The sequence below is a fragment of the Typopeltis vanoorti genome, chromosome 23, assembly GCF_054136105.1.
Source record: "Typopeltis vanoorti isolate ZY-2024b chromosome 23, IOZ_Tvanoo_1.0, whole genome shotgun sequence".
Lineage (NCBI taxonomy): Eukaryota > Metazoa > Arthropoda > Arachnida > Uropygi > Thelyphonidae > Typopeltis > Typopeltis vanoorti.
The window spans coordinates 25685616-25712621 of NC_143571.1; the positions used below are offsets into that span (position 1 = coordinate 25685616).

Below are 27006 nucleotides of genomic sequence, written 5' to 3' on the forward strand. Positions count from 1 at the left end.
TCAATTGAGTTAAAAATTTCGTTTGGTATTTCTTCAGCTTCATAATCATTGTCACCGGACACCACTGCATTCCCTTGTACTTTAATGAAACCATTTCTAACACAGTTTTCACTTACAGTAGCCCAACTTTCTGCAATCCATGCAACTATATCTTTATATGACATTCTTTTCATCTGCCTTGTTTTGTTATATTCATGGATGCCATTCATCATTCATCATCCTTCCCACTTAGCCCGCAAATTGTCTTTGAATGGTTTATTTACTGCAAGATCAAGGGGTTAGAGTTTTTTGTTAAACCACCTAGAATGATGGCCAATTTGGAATACTTACAATTGTTTTAACTTTTGCTGTTGTGTGTGTCCTACATGAATCCAGCACTAAAAAAAGATTTTGGGTTGAAAAATGCCATTTTTCTCTTTCGCCACACATTCTCCAACCAAAATTTCATAACCTCGAAATTTATCCAACCTTTATCATTAGCAGTAACAATAATATCTTTGGAATCACAACCTTTTGGAACAGTCTTTCTTTTGAAAATCACCATCGGTGGCAGTTTGGAACAATCTACAGTTACACAGAGAACCACAGTAAAGTTAGACCTTTTGTGCACTGTTGTAGCAACTGAAACCTCTTTTGCTCTCTTCAGATTCAGTCCTAGAACTAGGCATGTCAAAACTTACAGGAACCTCATCCATATTCCCAAAGTGACAAGCATCAACCCCCACACAAGTTTTCTCTCAGAAACAAATGAAATTTAGCTACTTTCGCTTCCCAGTCACACAGCAAATTTTGTCCAACACTAGTGGAGGAGCACACACTTAAATTATTTCTCTTCATAAATTCAAAAACCCAAGATGGGGAGGGGGGCTTGAAATCCTTTATATTATTGTTTTGCACAATTCTTTTCAATTCCTGCAACACACAGGCAGTAGATATTCTCATACCTTTAGCTCTTTCACTAACAACCCAATCAAACAGTTTTTTTTCTATGGTTGGCCACAAGCACCTTCTAAACCTCATAGCAGGTTTCCTTATATGTAAACATTTCAGGACTGCTCAAGCCTTTCGCCATTCATGAACACTATTTTCTCCTACACTGAACAATCTACTGGCTTCACAATTCCCTTTTTCCTTTGCTACTTCTACCACTTCAAGCTTGGACTGCGCTGTGTACGATTTTCTCTGAGAAGCACTTCTGTCTTCCATGGGTAATTCAGATCTAATAACAAAATATAAACAAATAATGATTTACTTTATGAAATATTTTAAAACAGGATGTACGGAATAATCGACCACTGCTACTAGCAATGCACATGCTTTTAAAGAATTCCTCCATCCTCTGTCTGTACTTCCTAACTAAACTTCCTAAATCAATGCAATGTGTGTGTGTGTGTGTGTGTGTGTGTGTGTGTCTGCAGACCTAATTGAACCAAAAGTATAAACAGCAGGCTAGGAAGGTGAAAATTCTAGAGATATTTTTCTATATGTGGCAAGTAGAAAGTAGAATGATTATGGTAAGATGAGTAATATAAAGCACAGACAAGAAGAGTAACTAGTACAATAAGTAAAGCTAAATCACATTAAGAGAGAAAAGTAGCAAAGAAGGCCAAAGTAAATCCCCAAACAATTCTTTTCACTGTGTAGCAAGAAAGAGAAAGAAATGATTATGGAAGGATAACCTAATTCGCTAGGAAAGTGACAGAAGTATAAGAAACAGATGAGTTGCTTTAGAGATGATCACTTTGCAAGGGTGAATCATTCAGGTGGAGAAGTTGCAGTTACTGATGTGACAGAGGCTAATGGGAGAATTGAGGTATATGAACTGAAGGAATTCAACACATTGAAATATATCAATGGGAATACAGCAGTGAGATCAGATAATAAGTCAGCTCATTTGCTATGAGAATGTGCAAGAGAATTGGCAGTACTTCTGATGAAGTTGTTTAATCTAAGTCTCAGCTGTGGCAAGGTTCAAAGGGAGTGGAAAGAAGCCAAGAGGCTGCAGGTTTGAATCCCACTAAGGGCATGGTTGTTTGTGATTGTTCTACTAACTGTTTACCATGTGTACCGCTGAAACCTGTGTCCTGGCACATTATGATCGTTGATGTTTTCCACCATAAAAATCAAATAAAAAAAATTTAACTGGAGATATGCACCATTTGCAGATGCAAAATTGATAAGAACAATGATGACTCAAGCATACACTATGGTCTTAAAAGAGGATTTGAAGATTGTAAGAATGAGCAGGTAAGTGGAACTATTAGTTCAGTGTTGTAAAGTGTAAAGTTCTTAACTTTGGCAAACAATGATGGATGCAAAGTATACATTTTATGGGTAAACTTTAAAGAAATTAGAGAAGTTGAGATCTAGAATTGGTGGTGGACAAGAACCTAAAGTTCAGTGGTCACACAGTACAAGCTGTGAAATCATCACATCAGACAATGGCAATGATGCAGATGACCTTAGTATTCAGAAATAAAAAGTTTATAGTATCAATGCATAAGGTCTTGATCAAGCATCAAATAGATTATTACATGCATATTTAGTCAGCTGGTTTTCGTGGTGATGAGAATATTTTATGAAGGGTCCAGAAAAGTTTCACAAATGTGGTAACTAGTCTTTAGAATATGAGATATGAAGACAGATTGAGAGAATGCAATTTGCAAAGCTTCATGAATAGGAGGTTGGAGAGAAGATATGATTAAAATATAGTTCAGTAAGGGTACTGTTACTGGATTATCATGGAAGAAATTTTCAGACAATGGGGGAGGGGGATCAAGAGGTTCTACCAAGAGGTGCTCTCTGAAAATTCTATAAAGAAAGTGTTGGCAAGGAAGTGAGGAGACAGTTATTTGCATGGAGAGTGGTTGGTATATAGACTGTGTATGCACACATTTTTTTTTTTTATTTATACAGCTGTAAAATAAAATACTAAACACTTTTTAAAGTTGTATATGAAAATGTCAAACTTGCCAATTTCCTTGTTGCAGTCCACTGGCTGTCCATCAATATGCCACACAGCAGAACAAGAGTTGCAGAATGAGAGAATACACTCTGCATTAGGATACTGGTGACATGGTGTGATAGCAGAAAAATTTTTTTCACAACTTGTTATCTAAAAATACAGATATTTGTGATGAAAGAGCATTAAAAGGTTTCATTTCCCATATCTTATATAAAAAAGTGAGAAAAAAAAAATATATATATATATATAATTATATATACAAAGCACATCAAGAAACTAAGATATGATTACACATACTAGTGACACAGGTGGGAAGTAGGGATACACCTGCACAGTGAAGCTGCAGAAATCAAGAAGTATACGACAGACATAGCGTCAATTTTCCGTGCATTAATAAACTCATCATGTTGTAAAATTAGTAAGAAAATTTAAAATTTTGCCAGTTGTTATTTATTTATCGTATGGCATGTACACATTGTTAAAAGACAATAAGATAAAATACACATGAATATAGATAAGATACACATATATGATAATATAAATAAAAAGTAAAACATCTACATTCCGGCAAATACAAACATAAAATTTATGACAAGCATCAGGCAGAAGATTAATCATATTTTAACATTTAGGTTTTTAATAAATTTAGTTTAATCCTTTATTCAAGCGTGTGCAAACAAAGTTTGCGCCTGAAAGTATCTTCAGGACTGGGGTAAGGTGGTACAACACGGGCAACTCCTTGCAAAGGTGGAGTAAGCTACCAACACTCCTATCTCAGTATCTCCATTAATGCAAAACACATCTCCTTGCAGATATGTATAATGTTAAGCATTAAGGGAAGGGCCACTACCCAAAGGTTTTTAAACCCATAGGTTTTTAATCCAATTGATCGCCTCTGGGGATTGGTCAAAGATATCCTTAAAGTCATCTGGATATGCCGTCATATCACATTCCTGTACTATATGGCAAATGGTTTGGGTCTCGGCTCCACAGGGACAGTGGGGATTTGGTATCTTACTCAACTTTGAAAGTAAGTCTCCACATACACCATGGCCTGTACGAATTCTGTTAACCGTAGTCCATATATTCCTGGGTAGGTCAAATCGAGATGGTTTTTGGAAGATGTTTATGTAATTACGAACTTCAGGTGATACTGTTTGGGACCATAGTACAAATAGTACTCAATTTGGCCCACTAGGTGGCACTCTTTAGGACTCTAGGACTGACTTCAGTTGTTTTCTTCAGCCATTTTTTGCTCAGCGTTAGTGCCTGCAAGAACGATCAATGAGTTTAAGGAGTGGTATGATAGACTTTGTTAGATAGGACCTCCCACAATGAGTCTTTTGACTCCATGGAGGCCTGAATAATAACAATAATAATAATAATATACAAATGGACAAATACCAATAGAATGGAATACAAGCATAATAATACCTATATTTAAAAAAGGGATAAAACAAAACCTGCTAACAACAGAGGTATTAGTTTATTGACAACATGCTACAAAATATATAGCAGAATACTTAATGAAAAACTAAAAATATACAGTGAAAAAATATTATTAGAATGTCAAAATGGATTGAGAAAAGGATGCTCTACAATGGATGCAGCTTTCTGTTTAAAACTACTTAGAAAAAAAGAAGAGAATTTAATTTGTAAAATATATATAAAGATAATGAAATAAAAATAAAAATAAATGAAAAGATGTCTGAAAACCAATCTATAAACCAAGGAGTAAGACAGGGATGCCCTCTGTCTCCAACTCTTTTCAATATTTACATTAATGAAATATTAATACAGTGGAACATCTTAAACAATCAAGGTATAGAAATTTCCTGGAATAACAAAATAAATACCCTATTATTTGCAGATGATCAGGTAATAATATCAGATAAGAAAGACAATTTACAAAGAGCAATATATAATTTAAACATTATAGTAGAACATTTTGGAATGAAAATTTGCATAGAAATTTTGCTCCAGTTAGAAGCAAAATAGTTATTAATCATAAAATAATAGAACAGATAAATACTTTCAGTTATCTTGGATGTGAAATATCATACGAAGGAGAAAAAGACATAAAATGAAAAACTTCAACATTTTTACAGATTATAAGCCTGATAAATAGAACACTCAATACAAATCTAATACAAAAAGAAAAAACATGCTTGAAAATACACAATACTCTAGCAGTGCCCACATTATTATATGGCAGTGAAATTTGGGCAATAAACAAACAAGATAAATGAAGAATAAAAACAAGTGAAATGAGATTTATGAGAAGAACTGCAAAATACACATTATTAGATCAAAAAAGTAATGAAGACATTTTAAAAGAACTAAAAACAAAATCAATAGAAGAAAAACTAAACAATTATAAACAAAAATGGATTGAACATGTAAACCAAATGGCCCAACATCCAATATCCTAAACAAACACTAAAATATAAGCCAATTGGAAAGAGAAGGCAGGGTAGACCTTAAAAAAGGATACTGGATGGATATTGAGACCGGAACAGACCAATATAGTCTATACCCATAATTAGTGTTATGATGATGAGATGATGATGATGATGATGGTAACGAAATTCAAGTAAATGCTTTCCTCTAAAGATAATGAATACTGTCTGTATTTTGCTCATTAGCTTTATATCTCAAGGAATGAAATTAAATACAGATTTATTTTCTGCAGATTCATAAATTGCAGAAGCCGATTGAAAACAAAAGACAAAGCATCTCTGGAATTGTTTTATTTTTCATGACAATGTACAATCCCATACTGCTGATCAAACATGTCAACATGGGATGTGTGATCAGCAGTATTGGAAAGTGATCAACTGGAGACTGGGAAGTCTTCCAACATCCATACAATAGCCCAAATATTTCATCCAATAATTATAAACTTTTCTTCAGTTGTCAGAAGCAACACATTTAAACAGCAATAATGGAATGAAGGCAGCCATGAAAAGATTAGATCAAATCACTGGTGGTAGACTACTTTAATGATGGAGGGAGAAATACAAAAAAGCGTACCCTGATATTACAAATGTCTCAATGTAGGGACAAATATGTAAAGAAGTATCAGGCATTAAAATAATATTAAAAATGTCATTTCATTTGTTCACAACCAAATAAAACTTAGTTTCTGGATGTCCCTTGCATTAAAAAAAAAACTCTCTCTCTCTCTCTCTCTCTCTCTCTCTCTCTCTCTCTCTATATATATATATATATATATATATATACTATTTTATTTGACAGTTGACCCTTGAACTACGTGGGGATTAAGGTTGCCTTCCCCCCACTTTATTTCAAAATCCATGTATAACTTTTGACTCCAAAAAACTTAACTACTAATAGCCTACTGTTGACTGGAGCCTTACCAATAACGTAAACAGTCAATTAACACATATTTTATATGGTATTTATGCATGTATATAAATATAGTATATTCTTACAATAAGTAAGCTAGAGAAAAGAAAATGTTATTAAACAAAATCATAAGGAAGTGAAAATACATTTACACTACTGTACTGTATTTAGCGATACCATAAGTTTACATCATCTGTTTACAAGATGAATCATATGTCTGTCAGTACCTACATCAATGTTGTCTTATATATTACAAAACACTATAGATGTTATACGCGTTACTAGCAGTAGAAAACAAAAATGAAAGGATAACATGAAAGTTATCCTTTGAGTTTCTTATTCGGTTTTAAAACAATGTGGGATTTAATATCCCCTTAATTTAAATAATGTTTATATTGCCAAAATGAAGCTTATTAGCTCTTTATATTTAAGTAAGAAATGATTCACTTTATTTACAGGTATAACGATTCGTGCATTGATAAAGCAGCAGCAATATGATTACTTTATGGTAGCCTAGTGTAACTGATATGATTGCTTCACAGTAGCCTAGCTTATGAATGAATAAATTGATAAAAAAATTTTATGCTAATTAATTAATTTAACTAATTAGTAACAGTTAATTTTATACAGTTCTGATTTAACACTGCATCTTTACATTTCGATCAACTGCAAATGACCATGTTAAGTGTTTGTGTGCATAGATGTTTAGGCAGTTGAGTTTGGCAAGTGCAAGAAGAATGATTGATATGGGAGATTTTAACTACAGCAGTATAAGCTGGGAAGAGAAAAATGCACGCGGTAATAAGGGAATGAAATTTCTAGAATTTTTGAGGGACAAATGTCTTAGGCAACATGTACTACAGGGAACAAGAGGTTCAAGAGTTTTGGATTTGGTCACAGCATCAGAAGAGCTGATATCTGAGATGACATCTCTCTCTTAGTAGTTTGTTTTATGTGGTTTTGACTTGGAAGATGAATAGACATGCAGGAGTGTCAAAGAAAATAACGTATTTGGAATTATAAGGTGGGTGATTATAATAGTCTCAGATATCAACTTGGGACAGTTCCATTGAGGGTGGAATTGGAAGGCCAGGATATTGTTAGTGCTTGGGAAATTGTGAAGAAATACTTGTTAGCAGCAATAGCAAGCTGTATTCCACGAGTGAAGAAGCGGACACAATTTGGTATAAAGTGGATGACAAACAATATCAAACAGGAACTGCAGGTGTGAAAGAGATATAAGGAGAGGGATGGAAGGCAGATGCATGAAAAATATAAGACTCAGGCCAGGAGAGTGACTAGTATAGTGAGGAAGGCAAAACTGGAATATGAGAAGAGATTGGCACTAAGATCCAAAGAAAATCCTAGGAAATTTTTTAGCAATGTGGCCAGTAGGAGGAGAAATTATTGTGGAAGAATGATATTGTAGGATAAAAATGGGAATAGAGTGACTGATGCCGAGGACATAGTGGAATTGTTCAATGAACATTTTAATTGGAGTATTTCATCCTGGAGATGTAGATTTTAATACTACAGGGATAGGGCAGGTTCAAGGTTTAAAGGTGCAAGAAGAGAGTGTGTTCCAAATACTGAGTTCTCTGGATGTAGGTAAAGCTGGTGGGATTGGATGGTATTTCACCATGGGTTTTGAGAGAATGTAGTAAAGAACTAACAGCTCAATTCACCTGGCTTTTCAATGAAAGTCTGGCTGTGCAAAAGGTACCCAAGGAATGGAACGAAGGTAAGATATGAAGGTGGTCTGAAATGTTCTCAGCATAACAATGAAAAAAACGAATTCATGATTTCAGAATTATTTTTATTTTTCAACATAATCTCCCTTAAGACTAGTACATTTATTCCAGCGATGCTGCAGCACCATTATCCCATCCCTGTTGTGATTCTAAGTAAGATCTGCAAAATACCCCTCTACAGTTGCAATCACCTCTTGATTCAAAGAAAAATGCTGACAGGCGAGGAAGAGTTTTAGTTTTGGGAAGAGATAGAAGTGAGAAGGAGCCAAATCTGGGGAATAGGGTGGATGTTCCAACAATTCATAGTGCAGATCCCTTAATTTTCCCATTGCCAAAACACCTTTGTGGGCAGGTGCATTGTCCTGATGAAATATGATTTTTTTCTTCTGCAAACCGGGTTTTTTCTCACGAATTTTTTCGTCTAGTCTGGTTAAAAAATCGGAATAATATTCCCCGGTTATTGTTTTACCCTTTTCAAGATAATTAACAAACAAACAAATTGCCTCTAGCATCCCAAAACACTGATGAAACTGACTTTGTCTTCTTTGGCACTGAACAACCGCCTTCTGTCCACTGTTTTGACTGCTGTTTGGATTCTGGTGTATAATGATGAATCCAAGTATTATCCATATTAATAAATCATTGCACAAAATCAGTTTTATTCTTGTTAAAACGCTCCAAGCACTGTTCAAAGATTTTCATGCGAGTTTGTTTTTGACCTGCTGTGAGCAAGCGCTGCACACATCTTGTGCAAAACATTTTCATTTGCAATTCTTCATGCAAAATATATCCTCACATTCTTTTGAAATGCCTATAGTCTCAGCATTTTCATGCACTTTGACTTGCAAGTCATCCAATACCATATCATGCACTTGATGAATGATTTCTGGTGTTGTTATACTTTTTGGACGTCCTTCACATGGATCGTTTTCAAGGCTGGTACGGCCACATTTAAACTCGGCAGCCCATTTCTTAATTGTCAAAAACGAAGAAAGAGTGCCCATAAATTTTATGAACTTTGAATGAATTTCTTTTGCCATTAAACCTTCTTTTACAAAAAATTTTATCACCACAAGATACTCAATTTTATCTATTTCAAGGGATACAGACAACACTTTTGCTTCAGGCAGCTGTATAAAACAAACTACAAAATAACTACTTGATAGAATGACTTGCAATTTCACATAGATGCTTATGACAGATGTACCAACTTAGAAAAAAAAAAATCTTGCCAATAGTGTTGTCATCTATGGTCGAGGCCGAGAACTTTTCAGACCACCCTTGTAGTGCCATTGCATAAGGGTGGTAGCAGACTGGAAATGTCAAATTATAGGACAGTTTGTATGTCATCAGTAGTTGTTATGGTCTTGAAGAAATTAGTGAGGGACTATATACAGTGCTGCACAGATGAGGGTAATGTTATTTATGAGGACTATACAATGTTAGTTATGAGGATCGGCTGAAGGAATGTGGACTGCAGAGTTTGGTGGATAGAAGAAGAGGTATATGTTCAAGACTTTTAAACTGTTAAGAGGCAGTTACAAGGTGGACCCTGGGGAGTTCTTTCACTTGGGAACAGCAGGAAGGAGTGAAGGCAAGGGATCATCCCTGGAGACTGTGAAAGTAGGCTGTGAGCAAGAGGGTGAGGAGTGGTTTCTTTGTGTGGATGGTGGTTGAACCATGGAATGCATTGCCTGATCGAGTGGTGAGAGCAAGAATGGTCAATGAGTTCAAGGTGTGGTATGATAGACTGTGTTTCCTAGGAATGATCTCCCACGATGAGTCTCTTGACTCTATGGAGGTCTAAATAATAATAATAATAATAAGTTTTGATAAATTTTAACTTTTTATAATATATATGTGTATATTTTATATGGTAGAAAATGATAAAATAGACTAATATCTACATATATTTTATGCATCCATGACTTTTCTTTATTTTTTCGATATTTCTAATCTGCTCAGTTCGTCTCTAGGTTTTTTCAAATTGTTGCAAATTTCCAAAAAATTTTCCAATATATTTATTAATAAAAAACCATGTATAAGTGTATCTGTGCAGTTCAAACCTGCATATATATATATATATATATATGTGTGTGTGTGTGTGTGTGTGTGTGTGTGCAGGTTTGAAGATGAGGGTAATGTTATTTATGAGGACTATACAATGTTAGTTATGAGGATCGGCTCATAAGAGAACCAGAGCAACTGCTCTGTCGGGCCATGTCCTGTTTTCAATAAACACGAACAACGAAAGCTGCCAACATGAAGTAAATTGGACAATAACTTCAAACCTACACATTTGCCATGATAAGGTGGAACGCCGCATTGTGGAGTCAAAAGAAATCACCTTGGACCCTCTTCATATGAACAATAATCTCAGCTATAATTTGCCTGACTCTTTCAGCTCTACTATCAGATACTGGAGATCGCGTGGTTCCACACACGCACAAGTGTACAACAATAGAACTTTAACACGGCCTATAGCTCAAGTTCATAATAACTGTAATTCACAGTCGAATATTATAACTTTATAATTGTATAGCTTTAAAGTGTCTCAATGTTATTTTCAGTGTCTTTTAATATCTTTCTATGTTCTTAACGCCTGATGAAGTCAATCTCGACGAAACATGTTGCGTTTTCAAATAAATCTCATTTTGTTACAATTCTCAGGTTTTAAGTCAGTTAATATTAAAAATGAACATATACCAACTCCAAGTTAATAGTAGTAGTCATCATTTCCCTTCTGACGAGGGTAATTGTGCACTTACGAAAGCATATCAGAAGACACTCAGGGGCATTGGGATTAATATCAACAGACTTATCTTCTTGAAGAGATGTAAGTTTTCCTCAATTATTCCACAGTTCCTACAATTTAAAGAAATCATTACTACAGAAAGAGCGCACCGAATTTACACTAAAGCTAAATTAGATCTTTTAACGGAGAGGATTTGCGATACAAAACGCAATCTATCTTTGCTTTTCACAGAAAAAAATCATTAGAAAACCAATTAGCAGCCTGCTTAGACCTGGATTCTTGGAATTACATTAAAGATTCAAGTACACGCCATGCATTACGATATCAAAACTTAAACACAAGCTAATCAGAAAGTTCAACTTACTCAAGTCAAAACAAGAAAAATCTACTCTAAATAATTGTCATAGCAGACTTAAACATTTGATGATTAACAAATCATCATACGTGCTAAGTCCCGATGAAGAGAAAATTCTCGAAAAAGGTCTAAATTTTGTGTTGGCATCAAAATGCATTCCTAAAGAACTACTTTTAACTAAGATGGAGAAAGCAGCTTCGCTACTTCCTACTGCAGATGTGAGTTTACTTCGCATAGAAGCAATTCTTGCAATCAACAACGCAAAACCTCCTTCTGATAATATATCCCCTGGTGAGAGACTTGCAATTAAAAATCTACGGATTAACAAGGACGTCGTCATCTTAAAAGCTGATAAGTGGAATGCAACTGTAGTTCTAGATAAAATAGACTACCGAGAAAAAATCTTAACATTGTTAGAGTCAGATAGTTATTCGGAAATTGAGAGAGATCCAACAAGAGAAATACACAATAGAACCAATAATCTCCTACAAAAGACCACAGAAATCCCATGAAATACATGGCTTTCCATCCATTCTTTACACCCACTGAATTCCAAGGTTATATGGTCTCCCTAAGGTACACAAAGAAAACTATCCACTGAGACCTATAATAGACAGCACTGACTTACCCACATACAGGTTATCCAAATATCTGGCGTCATCGTTAAAAGCTTATGGGGAAAATCGGGAAAATCTTCTTCTTATATTAAAAACTCAACAGATTTTGTCTCTAAAATAAAGGACTTAAAACTAAAATCTTCTGACATCATGGTGAGCTTTGACGTGGTAGCACTCTTTACCAACATTCCGACACAGGACGTTCTCCATATTTTAAAGAACAAGATTTCAAATAAAATGTTCTCTCTGCTATCTCACTGTGTAAACTCTGGTTATTTTGAATTCGAAGGTAAACTATATAAACAGGTCAATGGATTAGCTATGGGAAGCCCACTCTCTCCTGTATTAGCCAACATTTTTTTTGAGGATTTTGAACAAAAGGCAATCTCCTCTTTTAGTTTAAAACCAAGAATTTGGCTTAGATATGTGGACGATATATTCTTCATAACTGGAGCATGATATTGAGAATCTTCACAGGTTTCTCAACCACTTAAACAACCTCCATCAGGATATAAAATTGACCATGGAGATTGAAGAAAATAGTTCCATCTCTTTCCTAGATGTTAAACTCACCAAGATGCCTGAATCAATAAAAGTCTCTATATTTAGAAAGCCAACACACATGAACAGATATTTGCATGCGTTCTCACATCACCATCCAGTGCAAAAGTTGGGTATTATATCAACTCTTGCAAATCATGCAAGATCTGTACTGTCAGATGAAGAAGAACTAAAAAAAGAACTACAACATCTTAAATGGACCTTTAAAAACAATGGCTACTCTTTAAAAAGTATTAACAACCAATTATCCCACCATCAACGTAGCAACGTAGAGACACAGGACGACTCCAAAGGTCATATTGTCTTGCCATATATCAGCACACTATCCAAAAAGCTGAGTAGAATCGTAAAGAAGTTTAACATACAAACGTGCTTCTCGACTCTGCCAAAAATAAGATCACGTTTCAACAACTATAAATAATCTCACAACCTTCTACAATTCCCAGGTGTATACAAGGTCACATGTGAGTGCGGAAAGGATTACTATGGGCAAATGGAAAAATCTATCCTACTACATCTCGAGGAGCACCAGAGAGATATTGCTTATAAGAGAACCAGAGCAACTGCCCTATCAGGCCATGTCCTGTTTTCAATAAACACGAACAACAAAACCTGCCAACATAAAGTAAATTGGACAATAACTTCAAACCTACACATTTGCCATGATGAGGTGGAACGCCACATTGTGGAGTCAAAAGAAATCACCTTGGACCCGCTTCATACGAACAATAATCTCAGCTATAATTTGCCTGACTCTTTCAGCTCTACTATCAGATACTGGAGATCGCGTGGTTCCACACACGCACAAGTGTACAACAATAGAACTTTAACATCGACTATAGCTCAAGTTCATAATAACTGTAATTCACAGTCGAATATTATAACTTTATAATTGTATAGCTTTAGAGTGTCTCAATGTTATTTTCAGTGTCTTTTAATATCTTTCTATGTTCTTAACGCCTGATGAAGTCAATCTCGATGAAACATGTTGCGTTTTCAAATAAATATCATTTTGTTACAATTCTCAGGTTTTAAGTCAGTTAATATTAAAAATGAATATATATATATATATATATATATATATATATATATATATATATATATGTTAAAAATACCAAGATATTTTAAACCTGGTTTTACTCCATTTCCCAAGTAAGCAAACAGACAAACAAGTCAAGTTTGCACCTGCAAGTGTTGCAAGTCTAGCTGATCCTGCACATAGTGCAAGACCAAGGCAACTCATGGTAAAAGTAGAATAAGCTCTGATCACTAATCTTAATATTTACCCTTAATGCAAAGCACATCTCCTGGAGGAGATGTATGATGCTTTGTATTAAAAAGCACATCAATGTATGATGCTTTGTATTAAAAAGCACATCAATGCAAAGCACATCTCCCTCCAGGAGATGTGCTTTGCATTAAGGGTAAATATTAAGATTAGTGATCAGAGATTATCCTACTTTTACCATGAGTTGCCTTCGTCTTGCACTACGTGCAGGATCAGCTAGACTTGCAACACTTGCAGGCGCAAACTTGACTTGTTTGTCTGTTTGCTTACTTGGGAAATGGAGTAAAACCAGGTTTAAAATAACTTGGTATCTTTAACATTTATTATACCCAAGGTAAAATACTTTCTACACACACACACACACACAGCATGGAAAGAATGCATTGGAGATGTTTGGCAAATTGTCAAATTTGTCAACTCTCAGTGATATCATACTGAGATGGAAGTGCAGGGAGTCAAATGCAAGTGCTAACTGCAGTGGATGACACCACATTCACTGAATGTGACTGTAGGGTATTATGAAGGATAACGTGTAATAACAGCCATTCTTTGGCCAAAACATTAATTGCAGAGTTCTGGGCATCAACTGGAACACAAATCTGAACAAAAACATTCAGAATCGAGGCTTACTACCTGGACTTCACACAGTAGGACTGCAATATGCAAGCTCCACATTATCCAAACCAAAATGCAGCATCATCTCGTTGGTACAAATAGCATGCACAGAGGGATGTGGAAGCTTGAAAAGCTGTGTTATGGAGCAATGAATCATGCTGCATCCTCTACTGACCAGATGGACAAGTATAGTGTAGATGCTGCAAATGCTTGGTGAATGTCTCTTACCCGTGTGTGTAACCCCAACTATGAAATTAGACTGTGGCAGTGTGATGGTATGGTCCTGTTTTTCTTAGTTTGGCCTTGGACCTCTGTTTGTGGTGCCACGAACATTGAACTCTGAGAAGTAGCTGAAAATTCTCGACAATGCAATGCTTTCTACTTTGTGGTATTTCTACAGAACTGATCATTGTCTCTTTCATCAAGATAATGCATGGTGTCATAAGGCTGCTACTGTCACCTCATGGCTTGCGGATATGAATGCCCTTTCCCTCCACTCACCTGGCCTCCACAGAGCCCTGATCTCAATCCTAATGAACAATAATCCTTGATTGTTTTGGGCAGACATCCCATGAGGTCATGGGATGTCTGCCCAAAACAATCAAGGACCTCATTACAAACTAACAAGAAGAAATAATGGTCTAAAATTCCCATTGATCGCTATCATCCACTGGTCAAAAGTATGTCCCATAGGACTTCTGCAGTCATGACAGCGAAAGGAGGTCCTACATCTTATTAAGGTGGGTGCCATGGCTTTCTGTTCCTCACATTTATGGTGTCCATTAGCTTCTTTCTAAGCATGTGTATATTACAGCAAAAAAAGCAACTGAATGATGTTACTAGAAAAGAATAGCAACCTAGACATAATACTAGTGAGCTGAGAAGATGAATAATTATAAGAAATATGATAGCTAGAAGTACCAAGCTATATCTCAGTCAGTAATGAGAGTAGCTTTTAGCTGGAAAGACTAACTACGATTCAAATGTGGTCTAGACATGACAAATCTTTATTAGTTGTATACATAAAGAAAGGCTTAGGTGTTGTTCATTCTTCATTACATGGTACAATCGATACCAAGGGGTGCTTAAGGATCAAAGCTGTATAACTGAGAGAAGACCTCCACATAGCCTTTAAAGGAATGCAGAAAACCAACACCAGGGCTTCTGACCTAATGTCCAATCCTCATCTTCTTGTGGTGCACCCTGTTGGGTATCTAACTGGATACTGAACGGACGAGGATGGGCTGGCAATTTGGGATTTAGCTGACCAAATTGTATTCTTATTGGCTTAAACCAAAATACAAAATGATGGTATAACATGACAAAATTTCATGCTAGCTGGGGTGTCGCCCGGTTAAACAAGGCCCCCATTGTTTTTTCCAGGGAACCAGGGCAATAGTGAAAAGTTAGCTACTGGAACAAATCTGAAAACACACCCCAACTTAACATCACCAGAGTTAAAGATTAGTACTATCAACATAAGAAGCCTGAATGGCAAAGAAATGGAGCTAGCTGAGGAATTAGATAAGTACCAGATCGACATAATAGTGGTGACTAAAACAAAAAAGACAAAAACTGGTGAGATCTTTCTGAGCAATAAAGTCAAAATGCTATATTTAGGCAATGACAATCAAGGAAAAGAAGGAGTAGAAATAGTATTCAACACTAAATACGAGGCTAATCTTCTTGAATGGCAAGAAGTCTCAAGTAGAGTGATGTGGGCAAATATCAGAATGGAGAACTGCACAACGAGACTTATTTGTGCCTATGGTCCCACAGAAGGTTCTACTAAGGCAGAAGTGGAGGAATTTTTTGAGGATTTAGAGAAAGCAGCTGACACAATAAAAAAGAAAAAGTTGGTGCTTGTTGGGGATCTAAATAGCAGAGTAGGAAATGATTGTGAGACATACAAAAATATACTGGGAAAATTTGGAGAAAAGAGCAAAGCTAATAATAATGACAAATACTGATTGGATTTCTGCTTAAAACATGGACTGGTTATTACTAACATAATGTTCCAACATAAAAATGTGCACAAATTCACATGGAGAGAAGAGGTAAGGAATAAGAAAAATCTCATTGACTATGTTATTGTTGACAGTGATGTTTTCTCCCTGGTGCAGGACACCAGAGTGTACAGGGGATTTGAAATTGGAAGTGATCACTACTTATTCTTGAGCAGGATAAAATTGAATTTCACATTGAAAAGAATAACATGTAAGAAAGTTTTAAAGGGAATAAAAGTTGAGCAGCTCTCAGATGTGAACTGTAGACTAAAATAAACAAAGAAGGTTGGTCGATTGGTAGAGCCTCTGCTACTAATGGCTCGCAAAAAGTTAAGCTAGTTTGAGTGCGGTTAGTAGTTGGAAGGGTTCTATCGTTCGATGCTGTTGGCACACTCTCCCTCGATGAGTCTTTGGACTCACTGGAGGTGTGACATAATAATAATAATAATAATTATTGAAGAAAAAATTAAAGAGTTTAAGAACAGTAAACAAACCTTGGAGATTCAGTGGCAAACTCTGAAGAAAACATTTATTGATTCTGCCAGAGAGGCATGTGGTGAGGTTGTCTGCAAGAATAAAAAAAAAAAAATCAGAACTCCTCTTTAACTTCCTGTGGACACAGGAAGTTAAAGAGGCAGTGAAGGAAAAGAAGAAAGCATATCAAAAGTTCCTGGCAAATAAGTCTGCTTGTGCTCTTAGAGAATACAGAGACAAATGTAAGAAAGCTAAACACTGTGTAAAACTGGCTAAACAAAAGTCAGGGGAGGACTTTGGCATGAGCATAGAAAATAAATATCAAGAAGGTGGTAAGATATTCTGAAGGTTGTTGAAGAAGCTTAAAAATGGAGGAAAGATTGCTGTAAAAGGAGTTAGAGATGATAAAGGTAACATGAAAAAGGGAGAAAAAGATATCCTTGAAGTATGGAGTAATAGAACAGTGGTAAAAAAACACTCAACAGGCACAGTCAGGAATACATATCCATACTTGATGTAGAAAAAGCTATCAAAGGCTTGAAATGTGGAAAGGCAGCAGGAGTAGATGATATTCGATCAAAAATGCTGAAGTATGGTGGTATAAAAGTCTTACAGTGGCTGCACTACATAGTTCAGAAGTCCTGGACAGAGGGACAAATTCCCAATGGATTGGAGTAGAGAACTCATACTACCCATATATAAAAAGGGAAATAAAACTAGATGTGAGAATTACAGAGGTATTTCCCTACTGAGTGTGCCTAGTAAGATTTATGCAAGTATACTTGAGAAACGTTTGAGAAGAATTGTGGAAGAAAAGCTTGGTGAAGAACAAGCTGGATCCAAAGCAAATAGAGGCTGTCAGGATCGGTTCTTCATTTTACAACAAATTGCTGAAAAATCATGGGAATATAACAAAGATCTGTATTTAAGTTTTGTCAATCTAGAAAAGACATATGACAAGGTGCCAAGGAAGAAGCTATTCAATATGCTACAGTTATATGTTGTCAATGGGGCATTATATCAAGCAATACTTAGTCTTTGAGTTGTAAGTCAGCAGTTAGAATTGAAGGAAGTACAGGAAGATGGTTTAATGTTAAATCTGGTGTCAGATTTAACATTATCCTCTCTGTTCATTATCTATATGGATCACATTATGAAGGAAAGTGGTATTAAACCTGAATATCAAAATTGGAGATGTTAATGTCAGCTCTTCTTTATGCGGATGATGTTATACTTCTAAATAAATCTGCTACAAGTCTGCAAGATTCCCTGAATAAATTGAATAACTGTTGTAATAGATATGGTATGGAGGTCAGCAATAAAAAGACAAAGACAATGAAAATAGGCAGAATCACTGAAAATGTCAACTGCATTGTGAATGGAGAACCCGTGGAACAAGCAAAACATTTCAGCTACTTAGACACGATTTTTTACTGAAGATGATAAATTAAACATGGAAATAGACAACAGAATCAACAAAGCTGGTATAGTAGGAAATCAATTGAATAAATTTATATATAATAAGAGAGAAATTAGTCAGAACACTAAAATGGCTGTATACAAGACAGTGTTCAAACCAGTTTTAACTTATGGATCTGAGAGCTGGGTCAGAAGTAAAACAATTGACCAAAGACTAGAGACTGCAGATATGAGAGTCCTGAGAAAGATTAGAGGTGTGAACAGATGGCATCAATGGCAATATCATATTAAAAATGAGGATATTAGGAAAGAACTTGACATTGTCAGCATCTAGGAATGCATTAGCAGAGCTAATCTCAGGTGGTATCGTCACTTAAACAGAATGGGTGAGGAAAGATTAGCAAAACAAGTGTTCTCTGCCAGGCTGGCAGGAAAACGACCCAGAGGAAGCCCAAGATATAGGTGGATTGATACAGTACAAAGTGGCTTAGACAATAGAAACATAAGATCTGATAATGTTGGAGTCTTGAAGTAACAGAATGATTTGGAGGAAAATTGTAGATAGGAAGTTAGTAATGATGTAAATTTTTCATGTAGTACTATCATATCCCGTACATCCCTTGAGTGTTCATGACAGGAATTTGATGATGATCGATACCAAGAGGAAAACAATACTTTTATTAAACTCACTATTATTATGCTAGTTTTCTACCCAAAATTTTCAGAGCATAATAATAACAGTGACAGGCAAATAGCACTAAACTAAGCAATTGCAGAAACAAGTTAAAGTTGTTTCTTTGTTATAGGATCAGAAGATCTGTCCATAACTGAAGTGGCTACATTGAATCTGATTGGGGAAAGGGATTATATAGTCTTGACTTGGAGGTAGCAAAACATATGACTCCAATATAGTTCTGAGTTAACTTGAACCAGTACATGGCATAAGGATCTGCAAGGGAGGGATGTTAACAATGCATGGGGGAGAGTCGAGTCTTATCTGGACACTTATACCCAATGTCAGAAGGATAAATCAAGCAGCATTTGGATGAGTGAGTGGTATTATTAAGCTCATGCTTAATAATACTACTCACTCACTCACTTAATAATACTACTCACTCACTTTAAGCTTCCAGAAGAAACTTAAATCTGGAGCCGCTTTCATTGACCTAACATCTGCTTATGACACTGTCTGGTTCAGGTGCCTCCTCCTAAAACTAGGAAATATTATAAAGTGTAAAAAATCTTTACAACTTTTTGATTCTATTCTCTCCAACAAAAAGATCCGTATTGGCGGAAAAAAGAGCAGGCCCAGATTCCTTCACAAATCGCTTCCTCAGGGTTCTGTGTTATCCCCTATACTTTTTAACATCTACGTGTATGATCTACCTCATACCAGATCAAGCAAGTATATGTATGCTGATGACCTAGCGATCTTACATCAATCCACCTCCTTTACCAACCTAGAATCGACCTTGAATATAGACCTGAACACCCTGGAAGAGTACTTTAAGCAGTGGTACTTAAAGCCAAATCCAATGAAAAACAGTGTCCTCAGTATTCCACCTGTACAGTGCAGAGGCGAATCGACAACTCAACCTTTCTTGAGTTGTCGATTCGTTGTCGACTCAATATTTCTCCCAGACCTACGCATTGGTTCAGATATGTCGATGACATTTTTGCTGTATGGAATGGCTCTTCTGATGAACTTCAACAATTTCTCACTAAGTTAAACACAATTCATCCTAGGATCAAGTTTACCCTAGAAGTAGAATCAAATAAGCAGTTAGCCTTTTTAGATCTTCTAATTCTTCGCCAACCAGATGGTAACCTACATTTCTCAGTTTATAGAAAGCACACTCATACAGGCCATTATATCCATGCGGAATCTCATCACCATCCCAGTCAAAAGGCACGAACTATTAAAACACTGGTTCATCGGGCCCACTCCTTTTGTTCTACAGACGATCTTTTACAGAAAGAACTACAATACATAACTTCTTTCTTTCTATCTAATGGTTATAAGAATTGCTTCATTAAAAGAACTTTGAGTAGTTTTAATATGTCTTCCTCTTCAAACACAGAGGAAATAACGCGCATTACTATCCCTTATGTACAAGGCATCAGTGAACATATAGCAAAAGTTTTAAAACCACTGAATATTTTTGTTGCCTTTCAACCATTTAGAAAAATCTTCACCTTTCTCACTTCTCCTAAGGACAAGCTTCCACATCTTAATCATCCAGGTGTCTACCAGATTCCGTGCTCTTGTGGATTATCTTATTTCGGACAAACGGGAAGATCCGCCTCTATTCGGCTAGAAGAACACCAATCTTATATTGAATACTTTAAACCTGAAAAGTCTGGACTTTCTGAACATGCCATCTTCACTAGACACAGAGTTCATTGGAGAAAGACAAGAGTTCTTCACAAAAGTCAGTTTCTCTCATGGAACGCCTTTATAAAGAAACACGTGAAACTCTACTTCATTCTCCTAACTTAAACAGATCCGACGGCTTACGTCTATCCCCTTTATGGGAGATAGTACTTTACAAATCAGCTAATTTTTCCTAACTTTTTATTGTATTAATTTTTTTATTTATTTATTTATTTATTTATTTTTTTAGGAAAGTTAATGACCTTTTTAGTTATCTTACACCAGCTACTTAGGTGACGCTTTTTGGAATTGTCAGTGTTTAATTTTGAGGTTAATGTACTGAAGATGCCTGTGACATACAGGTGAAAATTATACTAATAAATAATCTTTCTACGTGAGTTTTTTCCGTTATTTATTGTGTACTGTTATGTCTACTCACGGTTTACCTCTTTTAAAACTTAGGAAAATTTGGTCATCAATAAACAGGATCAGAACTAGTCAGGGCAGATGTGGCTACCTTCTACATAAATGGGGGCTGTCAGATCACCCTTATTGTGATTGTTCTCCCGTGGCTCAGACGATTACTCATATTGTGTACGACTGCCCAAGGCACCAATTGCACGGTGGTGGCCTACTGGGCACCTTTGTGGATGTCCTACAGGACATCCACAACTGACGGATGAGGCCTTAAATTAGCTTTCCAGCCTGGACTTTGTAGTTGATGTGGCAGTGGTTATGGAGAAAACAGAAGATCATGGTCCCGTCTCACCACGAAGACGTTATTCTCGTAGTCACTCTCATAGTCCTCGTCATGGTATCAACAGAACTCCTCCTCATGTTAGAAGATGATGTAATGTGAAATGGGCCCCCTATAATGGATAAAGTTTTCTCACACAAGACACAACTGCTCTCTAATTAAACCTAGGATACAGCTACATTTATGTTGTGAAGTGTTGTGAGAACATGCAGCCTTGTCATACCTGTTACAGTAGGATGATAATTGCCCCTGGCTTGAATATGAGTAGTTACTTTTGCTTTATTTAAAAAAAAAAAGAAAAAGGAAAGACTTTGAAAGCTGGTTGTGCCTTTTATGTAATGAACTTTTATATGTTAAGATTTTCATAATTTGCTGCTGGAAATTGTGATTGTACTCTTCACTTACCAGTTTTATGTAGCCATAAGCATAAATAAATAAATAAATTAAGCATGAGCTGCAAACAAAGAAAACATGGAGGGTATATAATGAGAAAGGTGACCAGCTAACTCATAACAGTACAAGGATCAGGCAAGAAAGGTGACCAGCATGGGTGAGGAAGGCAAAATCAGATTATGAGAAGAAATTAACTGAATAAGAGAAAAAGAAATCCCAAAGAGTTTCTTTCATTATGTGACAAGTAAGAAGAAGAATAACTATGGAAGGATAACTTTAACGAGTGCAAATGGTAGAGAAGTAAAGAAGGCAGACAAAATTGTGAGGCTACTTGAATGATCATTTTGCAAGGGTATATAATCCAAGTGAAGATATTGCTATGAGAGAGAGGTGACAGGAACTAATGTCAGAAAAGGTTGAAGAATTGGAGGTACTTAGTATATTGCAGAATCTGAATGCAAATACAGCTGGGATTGGATGGGACATCAGCTTATATTTTGCAAGAATGTGCAGGGGAACTAGCAATGCCTTTGACTAGGCTGTTTAAGTCTCAGCTCTGGCAAAGTACCAAGAAAGTGGAAGGAAGGCAAAATAATTGCTTTGCATAAAGGAGAATCTAAGTCTGTGGCAGCAAATTCTAGACCAATCTGTATCTCAGAAGTGATGGTAAAAGTACTGGAAAGGTTGGTCAAAAAGAAAATTCAGGAATGAATTGATAAGAATATGATACTCTATGAGGGTCAGCAGCAGCTTTGTGAAGGGTAGGTCATGTCTTACTAACATTTTTACAACAGAGTAACAAATATGTTGGATAAAGGGTATGACTACACAATGATGCTGCTGGATTTTGCAAAGGCATTTGATGGGATATCACATGGAACTCTGTTATGCAAACTGCAACAAATGGGGGATGGATAAGAAACTGGTGATATAGATAAAAACGTGGCTGATGGACAGATACCAAAAAGTAATATCGAGGAGCAGAATCCTGGAGAAGGCAAGTGACCAGTGGGGGTGGGGTGCTGAAGGACTATGTGCTTAGACCACAAATAATATACAAAATAATTTGAAGGAATATATTCATTCGTTTGTTTGGTAGGGTAATAGTTAATCAGGGTGAAGTAGTGAGCTTGCAGGATTATCTGAATAGATTGATAGTATAGGCAAAACAAAATGAATGTCAGTTTAATGTTGAAAAATGTAAAGTTATGTATTTTGAGATACAAAGATTACCAGCTGTGTATCACATTAATGGAACTGTACTCCAGAAAACTGATGAAATTTGTCATGCTTTAGTAATCTACTAATATTTTACAATGGAGTGATAACTGAATTGAATAAAGGGAATGGTTGCACAATAATACTGCTGGGCTTTGCAAAGACATGCAAAGGTTTTTGCAAAGTTGAGAGGGCATATTGCTAAAGTAGCCAGGGTAGCTCATAGGATTAATTGGTTATTGAAGAACACACTAACAAGCAGAGATAAGAGAGGAATTATCAGTCCTCTTTAAAATCCTGAACATGACCACTTCTGGATTACTGTGCTTGGGTCACCTGAGTTTCTGAAGGATGAGGAAGTGGTGGAGAGGATCCAGAGGCAAGTGTTCATATGAGGATAGACTGAGGGTTTGTGATTGCAAAAGTTGATATGACAGAAACATTTAAGTTACTTAAAGTCTTAAAGAAATTTATGTGGAATTATAAATCAAGTGATTACAATAGATATAGAAACCAGCTTGAGACAGTACTATGGGTAAAAGAATCCGAAGAATCAGTTGTGTCTCTCATGGTAAGAAAAGAGAGATCATTGATGCAATGGAGCTAGTTAAATAAATTAGATTTGGATTAAATAGATTAACAAGGAAAATCAAAGAGGAAACAGTCAGCATGGATTTGTTAAGGAATGCTTTTGTTTGCCTTTTATAATGCAGTAAACAACAGGATTAGGGAAAGGAACATTATTGTCATTTTGCAAACGTATAGTTTTAGATATCAGATTAGTGGACAAATTGGAAATTGGTTGCCTGATAGATATCAAAGAGTTCTGTATGAATAAGATAGGAAAAAAATGAGAATGAAATTCTCTCCATCTCTCTTTCTTTTTATACTTTTAATGAAAAAAGTAGAGAGAGAGAGGTGAAGAGCAGTTGTAGGAGGAATACGATTCAAGCTAGAAAAGTGATGACTGTATATAGTTAAGGAAAAATTAGAATATCAGAAAAGACTAGCACTGTGATCCAAAGGAAATCCCAAGGAGTTCTTTTGTTATGTGCCCAGTAGGAGGAGAAATGACTATGGATGTATGACCTTGCTGTTCAATGATCACGTTTGTTATATACGACTGTTGAAGGACTAGAAGTGAATATAGACGAAGAGATTTACTAAGTGTTAGGAATGGATGAGATTTCACCATGTGGGCAGATGAGGATAATACCATGACGGTCAGCATTAATTTGTTAAGGAGTGCTTTTGTTTTGTAATTTGGTTGCCTTTTATAATGCAGAAAACAAGAGGATCAGGGAAATGAATATTGCTGTGATTTTGCAATGTATGGTTTTAGATATCAGGTTAGTGGAGTGGATTATAAACTGACTGCCTGATAGATATCAAAGAGTTCTGTATGAGGGAGCTGTATGAGTTTCAGGGAAAGGAAGATTCAGGTGAGGTTCCACAGGACTGTAGTACTTGATAATTACTGTTCAACCTCTATGTCAATGATATTTTCACTGGAGTAGAAATGTTTGCAGATGAAGTGAAGCTTGGAAAGAGTTATTAGTAATAGTAACAATGTAGTAATTCTTCAGAAGGATAAGAATAAGCTGGAAAGGGAATGAATGAATGGAGATGTCACTTTAATGCAGCTACATGTAAGTATTGTGTCATCCATGCATGGAAAGGCATACTTTAGTGGTGGATCTATATAAGAAAGGAAGGAGGAGGAAAGGAACTTGGGGGGGGGGGGGGTAATGGTGGATAAAAATATGAAGTTTAGGGGACATATTGAGCAACGGAGTTAGTCAGACGGTGGTCTCATTGTATGAGGACATCATCATGTCACATTAAAAATTGAAATTAAAATCTGGAGCTATCTTCATTGACTTGACATCGGCCTATGATAGAGCCTGAATCAGAGGCTTGTTCTCAAAGCTCAGTTTCATCATAAAATGCAAATCAATCTTACACTTCCTAGAATCCATGCTCACATATTGAACAACAGAGTTAGTCAGATAGTGGTCTCATTGTATGAGGACGTCATCATGTCACATTAAAAATTAAAATTAAAATCTGGAGCTATCTTCATTGACTTGACATCGGCCTATGATAGAGTCTGAATCAGAGGCTTGCTCTCAAAGCTCAGTTTCATCATAAAACGCAAATCAACCTTACACTTCCTAGAATCCATGCTCACAAAAAGAAAAATTTGGCTACATATTGAAGGAAGGAAAAGCATACCCAAATTCTTTCAGAATGGCTTGCCCTAGGGCTAAGTTTTGACTCCAACTCTTTTTAGCATCTATATCTAGGACATTCCCTAAACAGGATCAAGCAAATATATGTAAGCAGATGACAAGGCGATACTCCACCAATTACCTTCTTTTGATTCCATGGAAACTGCCCAGAACACAGATTTGGAGACTCTCGAGAAATATTTCGAGCAGTAGCACCTAAAGCTAAACCCACCAAAACAGTGTCCACACCTTTCCAACTTAACAATAAGGAGACAAACTGCCAGCTCAACCTAATTTTCTGTGGCAGTCCAATCAAGCATATTCCTCATCCACAATACCTGGGAGTGAACCTGCATAGAAGTCTGACCTACAAAAATCATATTTGTAAAGTAAAAAACAAAATAAAAACAAGAAACAACATCATCTCAAGACTAAATGGAACTAGCTGGGGTTACGGAACCAAGGTACTTAGGATCTTCAGCCTGGCCCTTGTTTACTCTGCTGCAGAGTACTGCACACCAGTCTGGAAAAGAAGTGCTCACACAAACATCACTGATTCTCAACTGAACATAACTATGTGCACGATTAGCAGGACCCCTGAAATCCAGCCCTCTGCCATGGCTACCAATGCTTTCCAACATAACCCAACCAAATATATGAAGGCAGGCAGGCTTCACTAAAAACAACTGGAGAAAATCAAAATACCCTTACTGCCTCTCAACTCAACCCTTATAAATTCCCCTAGAACCCGGATGAAGTCCAGGTACCCATTATGAGATATAACTAGAGACTTTTCTGGTCCAGCATCTTCAACTCACAACATGTGGAACCAACAATGGGCCATTAACTTGCCAACAAATGGTTCTCCTGTGAAAGATTGCTGCAGTAGTCAACCCAGCTTTATTCCTCCTAGAAGGCCATAGACAACTATCAGCCAAATGAGGGCAGATGTGACTATCTCCTACATAACTGGAATATGGTAAATAGCTCTTACAGTGACTGCACCCATATTCTACAGACTATCAAACACATCATCAGTAATTGCCCCATTTGCCATTTTCATGGCACCTGCAGGAGATACACAAAGTGTCAAAGGAGGATCTAGAATGGCTCTCAATATTGGACATTTAACTATAGTTTAACTCTGCTATAAGAATACATGATACATGTGTGCTCAGATCTCGTCACCAGGATTCAAGGGTACAAAAGTAGTAACAAAAATGATATCAGGACTATACTACTAAATAGCAAGCTTAATATTTTATCAAAAGTGTGGAATGAAAATATTGGTTATGAGAATTGGTACAAGAATAGGCTGAAGGTATGTAGTTGCAATGTTTAGGAATATAATCGTCACGATTTATGCTCACGCATAGACCCACACTTCACTGTCCAGGCTTCAAAACCGAAAATCCCATGGAATAGGTTGGTCAATCCTTACTCCAGGAGTGTCCTATGTTTGTAGATGTGTGTTTGTAGGGTCAATTTGCCTGCTTTGAAGGATGAAAATCCCAAGTTTCTGGGTGGGAAAAAACACTCTACCTCTGTATGACACAGGTTAAATCACCTTTAGTCAAAAGACACCAGATAAAGGTTCCTCACATCATGGATGGGAAATCAAAACCAGGTCTTTTCGGCCAAAGGGCTTCGTCTATAGCAACTGAGCTATAGAGGCTCTAGGAATATAATATGAAGGATTAACCATTCACATTCTAATACTAATGTACAAGATTTACCTGTTATGGGCAAGATTCACATAAATTAAAGATGGTGTTGAGCTGTACACTGTCACATACCATCTTTATTTTACGACATCCCAAAACTGAACCCAGAGGGACCTTGTTCCTGATCTCACTTC

General features: G+C 36.3%; 1 protein-coding gene across 3 annotated transcripts in view; it reads right to left on the bottom strand.

Annotated features, from left to right (window-relative positions):
* The window catches only part of LOC150093698 (kielin/chordin-like protein), a 1333292-nt gene that overhangs the window by 868193 nt on the left and 438093 nt on the right, over positions 1-27006 (bottom strand). For all 3 annotated transcript variants that reach the window (XM_090412628.1, XM_090412627.1, XM_090412629.1), the window contains one exon: positions 2974-3115. In XM_090412628.1, coding sequence (XP_090268754.1) covers positions 2974-3115 — 142 coding nt within the window. The remainder of the gene's footprint in view (positions 1-2973; positions 3116-27006) is intronic.